This window comes from Toxotes jaculatrix, chromosome 14 (assembly GCF_017976425.1).
Source record: "Toxotes jaculatrix isolate fToxJac2 chromosome 14, fToxJac2.pri, whole genome shotgun sequence".
NCBI lineage: Eukaryota > Metazoa > Chordata > Actinopteri > Toxotidae > Toxotes > Toxotes jaculatrix.
Genome location: NC_054407.1, coordinates 720621 through 731545, shown reverse-complemented (window position 1 = coordinate 731545; position 10925 = coordinate 720621). Strand labels below are relative to the sequence as shown.

The following is a 10925-nucleotide window of genomic DNA, read 5'->3' as shown; positions in this document are numbered from 1 at the left end:
ACACACACACAGACACTGAAGAACCGACACTGACACTTCATTGAAATGAACTTCAAAGGAAAGAAGAGTTTTTTCTTCAAGTGTTTTTCAGTTGATTTGTACAAATATTAGTTCTGAGGATCTTCTGTATATTGTTGTGATAAAAATGGACTTTGAACAACTTACACTGGACATTTTCTACACTTCATTTAGAAAACATTAGTCTGCTGACTGTGACAAATACCAGTGTGTGAGTTCTGAAGGTTTCATTGAAGTCAACAGACATTATTCATGACAACTGACTGAAATGAAGTGAAACTGAAGGAATAATTCTTAGTCTGAGAGAAGAAAAAGTCACAATATGGAACAACAACTATTTCAAATCTCATTCATTCATTCATTCAAGATGAATGGATTCAAGTTGTGGATTAAAGATCTAAGATCTACAACAGTAACAGACAGTGAACTGACCTCAGAGTCTCCAGTCTACAGTGTGGACTCTCCAGAGAACCACACAGCAGCTTCACTCCTGAATCCTGCAGCTTGTTGCCACTCAGGTCCAGGTGTCTCAGATGGGAGGGGTTGGACTTCAGAGCTGAGGCCAGAGAAACACAGCTGATCTCTGACAATCTGCAGGAACTCAGTCTGAATAAAGAATAAATGATGTGGATAAAAATCATTTCTAATCCAATCAGATATGTCCTAATCAATGAGCTTTCACTAACATGAGTAGAGGGACTTTGTCCTTCTCTTATTGTGGATCATCATAATGTCAGCCTTCTACACACATCATCCAAATGTCACCACAACATTCATAACATGCTTGCATACCATACTGTTACTACTAGTAATAATAAGTAGAACATTTCTGCAGAAACTGTGAATGTGTCTTCTGTGTGGTGCATATACAGGATAATCAGCTGTGAGATGCTGGATATTTGGACATGTTGACATGTTGGACTAAAACTGGCTTTGATTCACCACTGAAATGGATCAAACTTCAAATGTTCAGTCCTGATCCAGGAAAAATGTCTTGTTTGGTCCTGGTCTCTACTAGTAATAATAACTAGAACCTTTCTGTGAATGTGTCTTCTGTGTGGTGCATATTCAGGATAATCAGCTGTGAGATGCTGGATTTTTGTACAAGTGGATGTGAGGGAGCATCATCCAGGAGCAGCTGAAGGACTTTGTGTGATGTTATTTGTGGCCCTGATAGTCCTACTAACATGTTATGCAGTGATATTGGTGATAATGTAACCATTGAAGGCTTTAACTGTATCACACAGGTTCACAGACACACTGAGTCATGTTTAAACCATTAAAGAGGACATTATATGGACTTTATTCATGTCCTGGAGACTTATCCTCACCCTGACCAGAGTCACTACAGGTATCAAGACCTTGTTGATATCATTAGTAACAGCTGTGTTGATCTGACTTAAAGCTGCTGTTTGATATTTCCTGCTAGGAGATAACAAGATGGCCGACAGTAAAAATGGTCCCTGTGAGACTAAGAGTTAATTAATATAGTTAGAGTCAGTTTTCCACTTCTGTCCAGATACTGCTGAATCATTGGTTGCTATGGTGACTAGATCCCTGGACCAGAATGTAAATACACAGCAAAACCAGTCTGTATGCCCAGCAGACAACAGGGTATAGGACAAAACCATCAAAAATGCCCTGATAGTTTGAAAATTAAACATCCTGTCAACAAAACCTTTTCACCATGAGCATCACAAGGCTTCAGTGAAGACACTGATGTATTTTATATGTCCCTACTGTTTATGGTGTAGGAGCTGTCACAGTTTAAATACTCCCATCATCTCTGTTCATAACAAGGACTGAAGAGCTCAGTGTAACATGGCAGTCTATGGGAGTTTTGGTCAGTTCTCTCTGCACTTGAAGCAGACTGACTTAAAAACTGTAGGTCATGTCACAATGAGAGTAACACTGAGTGACAGAGGACACATTTCTATACTTTTTGATACTGTGGGAAGAAAAAATATGTGAACCTTTTGAAATTTCTTGGTTTTCTGCATTAATTTGTCATAAAATGTGATCTGATCATCTAAGTCAAGAGTATTGACGAATACAATGTGCCTAAATTAATAACACACACACACTCACACAAAATCTGATATTTCATGTCTTTGTTGAGAACAACCATAAAAACCTCATAGTGCTAATGGAAAAAGTAAGTGAACCCTTGAGTTAATGATCTCAAAAAAGCTAATTGGAGTCAGGTGTTAGCATACCTGGAGTCTTGTTAAGAAAATGAGTTTGGAGGTGTGGACTAGAGCTACTTTGACTGATAAAAAACAGTCAAACTTTTTGAGTTTGCTCTGCACAAGAAGAATATGCTTATGTGAGCCATGACTCACCAAAAAGAGCTTTCAGAGGATCTATGATCAAGAACTGTTGATTTACATAAAGCTGGAAAGGGTTACAAAGTGATTTCAAAGACTTTAGAAATTCACCAGTCTACAGTTAACAATCTATAAGTGGAGACACTTTGGGACTGTGGCTACTCTACCAAGAAGTGGGCGCCCAATCAAAATGTCCCCAAGAGAACAATGAAGACTCATCAGTGAGGTAAAGAAACAACCCAGAGAGACAGCCAAAGATTTGAAGGCGTCATTGGAACTGGCTAACATCTATGTTCATGAGTCTACAGTATGTAAAACATTGAACAAGCAGGGTGTCTATGGCAGGACATCACAAAGGAAACTGCTGCTTACTGAAAAGAACATTGCTGCACGCCTGTTTGCTAAAAAGTACATTGACACTCCACAGCAGTGTTGGCAAAATGTTTCATGGACTGATGAAACAAAGACTGAACTATTTGGAAAGAACATCCAGCACTACATCTGGAGTAAAAAGGACACTGCATATCATCATGAAAACATCCCAACCATAAAATTCTTCAGGATAATGTGAGAATGTCTGTACATCAGCTGAAACTCTGTAGAAATTGAGTGATGCAACAGGACAATGACCCAAAACACCGGAGCAAGTCCACAACAGAATGACTTCAGAAAAACAAAATCCACCTTTTGGAGCGTTCAAGTCAGAGCTCAGACCTCAACCTAATAGAGATGCTATGGAATGACATGAAGAGAGCCATACACATGAGACATCCAAAGAATATGACAGAGGTAAACCAGTTCTGTCAGGAAGAATGGGCTGAAATTCCTCCTGAACGTTATTACTGACAATGGGGGGCTTCAACCAGTGATCAATTCCAAGGGTTCACTTACTTTATCTACTATCATTTTGAATCTTGAATGAGTGTGTTCAATAAAGACATGAAAGAAAAAAAAAACATTTCTTTTTAGGCACATTATATTTGTCAATACTCTTGACTTGATGAAGATCAGATCACATTTCATGACAAATTAATGCAGAAAACCAAGAAATTCCAAAAGGTTCAAGTATTTTTTCTTGTCACTTTACATAAATTTTCCCTGAAGGTTGGTAAATGTGAAAATGAAAAGAGGTTGAAAGAAGTTTTCTGAGAGATTTTTCAGTGATGGCAGTCAGAGTGTGGGTGATGTCACACACTCCAGCTCTGAACATCCCACACAACACACACCCATTATAACATCTGAGACAGTCAAAGAAAGATCAACTGGGATTTTGTAGAAATCAGACTAGAAATCAAAATACTAATTTAACCTGAGATAGTCTCAGGTCTGATGAAGGTTTCAACCATGTTTGTATGTGATTCACTGCCAGAAGTCATAGCACATTATGACCAATCAGACTGCACGTTCTAATGATTACTTTACATTGCATTACCTAATATGTATGGAAGAAGAAGAATTAGAAAATGCCTTTTTTAATGATAATGCATGTGAATACTGAAAAGTGACAATATGGAACAACAACTATTTAAAATGTCATTCATTCATTCATTCAAGATGAATGGATACAAGTTGTGGATGAAGATAAACCAGGTTCAGTTGTGGATTAAAGATCTAAGATATACAACAGTAACAGACAGTGAACTGACCTCAGAGTCTCCAGTCTACAGTGTGGACTCTCCAGAGAACCACACAGCAGCTTCACTCCTGAATCTTGCAGGTTGTTTCCCCACAGGTCCAGGTATCTCAGATGGGAGGGGTTGGACTTCAGAGCTGAGGCCAGAGAAGCACAGCTGATCTCTGACAAACTGCAGGAACTCAATCTGAATAAAGAATAAATCATGTGGATAAAAATCATTTCTAATCCAATCAGATATGTCCTAATCAATGAGCTTTCACTAACATGAGTAGAGGGACTTTGTCCTTCTCTTATTGTGGATCATCATAATGTCAGCCTTCTACACACATCATACAAATGTCACCACAACATTCATACAACTATTCGTGTCAACACAGATTCATAACATGCTGCTGAGCTCAGTCAAGTCTGGAATTAGAAGATAAAGATCAAATCAGACATGTTGGACTAAAAACTGACTTTGATTCACCACTGAAATGGATCAAACTTCAAATGTTCAGTCCTGATCCAGGAAAAATGTCTTGCTTGGTCCTGGTCTCTACTAGTAATAATAACTAAAACATTTCTGTGAATGTGTCTTCTGTGTGGTGCATATACAGGATAAAGAAACAACCCAGAGAGACAGCCAAAGACTTGAAGGCGTCATTGGAACTGGCTAACTGGCTAACTGGAACTGGCTAATCTGTATTCATGACTATATTCATGAGTGGCCCTGATAGTCCTACTAACATGTTATGCAGTGATATTGGTGATAATGTAACCATTGAAGGCTTTAACTGTATCACACAGGTTCACAGACACACTGAGTCATGTTTAAACCATTAAAGAGGACATTATATGGACTTTATTCATGTCCTGGAGACTTATCCTCACCCTGACCAGAGTCACTACAGGTATCAAGACCTTGTTGATATCATTAGTAACAGCTGTGTTGATCTGACTTAAAGCTGCTGTTTGATATTTCCTGCTAGGAGAGGACAAGATGGCCGACAGTAAAAATGGTCCCTGTGAGACTAAGAGTTAATTAATATAGTTAGAGTCAGTTTTCCACTTCTGTCCAGATACTGCTGAATCATTGGTTGCTATGGTGACTAGATCCCTGGACCAGAATGTAAATACACAGCAAAACCAGTCTGTATGCCCAGCAGACAACAGGGTATAGGACAAAACCATCAAAAATGCCCTGATAGTTTGAAAATTAAACATCCTGTCAACAAAACCTTTTCACCATGAGCATCACAAGGCTTCAGAGAAGACACTGATGTATTTTATATGTCCCTACTGTTTATGGTGTAGGAGCTGTCACAGTTTAAATACTCCCATCATCTCTGTTCATAACAAGGACTGAAGAGCTCAGTGTAACATGGCAGTCTATGGGAGTTTTGGTCAGTTCTCTCTGCACTTGAAGCAGACTGACTTAAAAACTGTAGGTCATGTCACAATGAGAGTAACACTGAGTGACAGAGGACACATTTCTCTACTTTTTGATACAGTACACAAGAAGAATATGCTTATGTGAGCCATGACTCACCAAAAAGAGCTTTCAGAGGATCTATGATCAAGAACTGTTGATTTACATAAAGCTGGAAAGGGTTACAAAGTGATTTCAAAGATTTTAGAAATTCTCCAGTCTACAGTTAGGCAAACAATCTATGTGATTTTGCATAAATCAGACTAGAAATCAAAATACTAATTTAACCTGAGATACTCTCAGATCTGATGAAGGTTTCAACCATATTTGTATGTGTTTGTATTCACTGACAGAAGTCATAGCACATTATGACCAATCAGACTGCACGTTCTAATGATTACTTTACATTATCTAATATGTATGGAAGAAGAAGAATTTAATAGAAAACTTTGTAAAGTGGTCAGAAGCAAAGTCACATACACACAATGGAATAAGAATACTGATGATTTAAGTCTTTGCTCCTTAACACATTTAACAAGTCAATTCAACTCAGTGAGAAAAGAACACAATTTACACACTGTGTTAAAGATCAAAACACACACACACACACACACAAAACACTGAAGACCTGCCATTTAATTGAAATTAGGTGTTTTTCTCTTGATTTGTACAAATATTAGTTCTGAGGATCTTCTGTATATTGTTGTGATAAAAATGGACTTTGAACAACTCACACTGGACATTTTCTACACTTCATTTAGAAAACATTAGTCTGCTGACTGTGACAAATACCAGTGTGAGAGTTCTGAAGGTTTCATTGAAGTCAACAGACATTATTCATGACAACTGACTGAAATGAAGTGAAACTGAAGGATTAAAGATATAAGATCTACAACAGTAACAGACAGTGAACTGACCTCAGAGTCTTCAGTCTACATTGTGGACTCTCCAGAAAACCACACAGCAGCTTCACTCCTGAATCCTGCAGCTTGTTGACACTCAGGTCCAGGTGTCTCAGATGGGAGGGGTTGGACTTCAGAGCTGAGGCCAGAGAAGCACAGCTGATCTCTGACAAACTGCAGGAACTCAATCTGAATAAAGAATAAATCATGTGGATAAAAATCATTTCTAATCCAATCAGATATGTCCTAATCAATGAGCTTTCACTAACATGAGTAGAGGGACTTTGTCCTTCTCTTATTGTGGATCATCATAATGTCAGCCTTCTACACACATCATACAAATGTCACCACAACATTCATACAACTATTCATGTCAACACAGATTCATAACATGCTGCTGAGCTCAGTCAGGTCTGGAATTAGAAGATAAAGATCAAATCAGACATGTTGGACTCAAATCCTCTTCATCATTGAAGGTTTTACATGACCTTCTTCTTCCTGATCTTTGTGTCATTAAACAACATTAAAGCACAAATTCACATTTCTTGACTTCAACCAACAGTCAGATGTCACACGTTGATTTAAAGAGTCTTTGGTGGCAGTCGTCCTTCCTGTGTCCACACTGATTGTGAAGTGGTCTCCTCCTAACACAACTACACTGTAAGAAATGACTTGATGAGTTCAGCTGTAGCTGAATGAAGCTTCAGCAGTCTGACTCAGACAAATGTGTAGAAGAATACTGAATTCTCCCATTCTGCTCTGATATATTCAGACCTCTGTTCTTGGCTGAAGGTGTGTGTTTCCTGATTCTACTCTCCTCTACACCAGGAGAGAAAACACCTGCTTCTGACTTATTTAACACAAAATATGGACTTTAAAGGAGCAGTGTGGAGGATTTAGCGGGATCTATTGGCAGAAATGGAAGATAATATTCACAATTATTTTCAAACAGAGTTTAATCACCTGAAACTAAGAATCATTGTGTTTTTCTTTGTTCAGAAAGAGCCCTTCATGTCTACACAGGGAGCGAGTCCATGTTCCACCTACATGTTTCTGCAGTAGCCCAGAATGGACAAAAACATACATTAGCTGTAGAGAGAGCATTTTATGTTACCTGATGGTCACCATAGGTTCTCCTACACACTTGAAGAGGGGGGACTGAGGGCAGGGTAATTCAGACAGTTTCAGTCTGCAATGTCACCACTAGATGTCACTAAATCATACACACTGCTCCTTTAAAGAAAAACCAAGACACTTAAAATGAAGATGTAACATCATTTCACTCTTCAAAATGAAAAGTTTAATTCATCAGCAGTAACTCTTGGTCTGTATGACCAGTAGTTTATGGTCCTAATGTTGATGTTAGCAAACTGTTAAAAGGTGATGTTGACATTATGGAGGTGATGACTTTTCTCTACTTGTGGATCTATTACATTATGTTTTAGCATTTACTTTTATCCACGAGTGTTTGTAGTTACCACAGTGGCTGCTGTTCAGCAAAAGTTACAAACTCACTTAAATGTAGAGAATTCAACAATGTAAAGCAGCACCTTTAATTTGAGCAGCGTGTTTTTTCCTGCTTGAATTAGTTTTATCAGGTTTGTATGAATAAAAAAGACACAAAATAACATGGATAGATTAACAAATGAATGTGGAATCTAACAGAATAATTGATAAACAGAAAAGCCTGATAGTAATAATCACAACTAACTCAAAAATCTGTTTGATACTCATAAAATTTAATCATAGCTAGAAAAACACACAGCTCACTAAAAATTAAAAAACTATTATGAGAATAATGAGAATAATTTCATACTGTGTGTATTTGAAAAACTAAACTACTAATCTACACTGACTGATAATGTTAAAGATCATGTCTGGACTTACACAGCCTTTCTGCAGTTCCACACAGCTGGGATCAGTCTCCGTCGTCCCTCCTCTGATGTGTTGTACTTCTTCAGGTCCAACTCATCCAGAACCTCCTCTGACATCTGCAGAACGTAGGCCAGAGCTGAACAGTGGATCTCAGAGAGTCTCTTCTCTGATCTGTTCTCTGACTTAAGGAACTCTTGGATCTCCTGATGTACTGAGCGGTCGTTCATCTCCATCAGACAGTGGAAGATGTTGATGCTTCTGTCAGGAGAGATATAACTTCTGTTCATCTCCTTCAGGTTGTTGATGGCTCTCTGGATGATTTCTGGTCTGTTTTCTGTCTGACCCAGAAGACCTCCTAAAAGTCTCTGGTTGGACTCCAGAGACAGGCCATGAAGGAAGCGAACAAACAGGTCCAGGTGGCCATTTTTACTTTGGAGAGATTTCTCCATGGCATCACTAAGGAGGACATTGAGAAATGTGTAGCTGCTATTGTTATTTCCAAAATGCTTTGAAGGTTTTGAGTCCCAGTATTTGTAGTCTTTCCCCAGGAAAGTCCTCAGCTCTCTTGTCTTCCTCTCAGTGTAACAGTGGAACATGTAGACTGCAGCCAGAAACTCCTGAATGCTCAGATGAACAAAGCAGTACACTGTTTTCTGAAAGATCACACTCTCTCTTTTAAAGATCTCTGTACAAACTCCTGAGTAAACCAAGGCCTCTGTGACATCAAGACCACACTGCTCCAGGTCTTCTTGATAGAACATGATGTTTCCTTTCTCCAGATGTTTAAACGCAAGCCTCCCCAGCTTCCGAAGAACTTTCCTGTCAGCCTTCGTCAGCTCCTGTGGACTCGTCTCATGTCCCTCATCATACTTGTGCTTCTTCCTCTTTGTCTGAACCAGCAGGAAGTGTGAGTACAGGTCAGTCAGGGTCTTGGGCAGCTCTCCTCTCTGCTCTGTGGTCAACATGTGCTCCAGAACTGTAGCAGAGATCCAGCAGAAGACTGGGATCTGACACATGATGTGGAGGCTCCTGGATGTCTTGATGTGTGAGATGATTCTTCTGGACAGCTCTTCATCACTGGCTCTCCTCCTGAAGTACTCCTCCTTCTGGGCGTCAGTGAAACCTCGTACTTCTGTTACCCTGTCAACACATGCAGGAGGGATCTGATTGGCTGCCGCAGGTCGGGAAGTTATCCAGACCAGAGCCGAGGGAAGCAGATTCCCCTGGATGAGGTTTGTCAGCAGCACGTTGACAGATGACTTCTGTGAGACATCAGACACGACCTCCCTGTTTCTGAAATCCAATGAAAGTCTGCTTTCATCCAGGCCGTCAAAGATGAACAACACTTTACAGACAGCAAGCTTCTCTGCTGTGACCTTCTTTAATGTTGGATGGAAAACGTGGAGCAGCCTGAGAAGACTGTACTTCTTCTCTTTGATCAGGTTCAGTTCCCTGAACGAAAGCAGAACCAGCAGACTGATGTCTTGGTTTTCAGAGCCCTCTGCCCAGTCCAGAGTAAACTTCTGCACTGAGAAGGTTTTTCCAACGCCAGCGACGCCGTTGGTAAGAACGACTCTGATGCGTCTCTGTTGGTCAGGTAAGGCTTTAAAGATGTCGTGGCACTTGATTGGAGTGTCATGGAGGGTCTCCATCTTGGAAGCTTTCTCCAGCTGCCTCACCTCATGTTGGGTATTAACCTCTTCACTCTGTCCCTCTGTGATGTAGAGCTCAGTGTAGATCCTGTTGAGGAGGGTTTCACTTCCGGTTCCATCAGTTCCTTCAGTCACACGTTCACATCTCCTCCTCAGACTGATCTTATGTTCATCTAAAACCTCCTGCAGACCACTATCTGCTGAAAATATACTGACACAGAAGAAATAATGTCAGACTAAAGAAAGAGAATGTGAGAATCTGCTCATTTCTTTCATCAGCTGCATAAAAACTAAAGACAAGCAAAGAAAAGCTTTTTCATTTTGTGCTATTTCTAATCATCTTAAATGCCAAAGCTGTATGATAGAACAAATGACTGTATCAAAGCACAGCTCCTGTTTTCAGAGATGATGACATGAGCAGACAGATGTACAGTCTTACTCTGTATAGTGCTGCTCTGACTGTCTGTCTTTTCTAACAAATATTTAAACTTACTGAGATTCTCTTGGATGTTTTGGTTGAATTGCTGTGAGATTGTTGGGACTTGATGATGTATTGACTCCTATCAGCTCGTTGTCATGTTGGCCATTTAACTCATGAAGACCCTGTAGGGTCAAAGTGTTTCCTTTTTCAGTCTGATCAAACTTTGTTGGGAGCTACAATCCAGTGTGAGGACATTCTGCTCCTTTCCAACAGTCATTAAATCCCAGAAACCTGACAACAAATGATTTTAGCAGCACGACCTGTGCTGAGACTAAATGTTCTGTTGATTGTTGTGAACAAATATCCAGATTTGGTTCACAATGTCTAGAAACTGTTAAAGGCTCAGACGTGTAAATCATTAAAGTGGAACCTCCAACATGGAGACACTGTGTTTCTTCTTTGTCCTTCTTTTCATTGAAAGGTCTACAGACTCTGGAAGTGGCTCAGGCTTGTGTTCATACACCAACTCTCACAATGACTGAGACTGATAAAACAGTAACATGAGAAAGCTCTGCTTTATAAATCTGCTGAAAAGAGTGTGTGTGCATATTTCTGTCTTTGTGTGAACACAGAGTTTTATGGATCTGGCCCCTGGTGTCTCCCTGTTTCCTTCAAATATGTCT

At 39.6% G+C, this 10925-nt stretch overlaps 1 protein-coding gene across 1 annotated transcript; it reads right to left on the bottom strand.

Moving 5' to 3' along the window:
- Positions 1-455: 455 nt before the first annotated feature.
- On the bottom strand, positions 456-10016 carry LOC121193313 (NLR family CARD domain-containing protein 3-like; the record flags this gene model as incomplete). The annotated part of the gene is made up of 4 exons (XM_041055554.1): positions 456-624; positions 3992-4165; positions 6310-6483; positions 8182-10016. Coding segments are annotated over 4 exons (2352 nt in total), but the record flags the coding sequence as incomplete, so codon positions are not given.
- Positions 10017-10925: the final 909 nt, after the last annotated feature.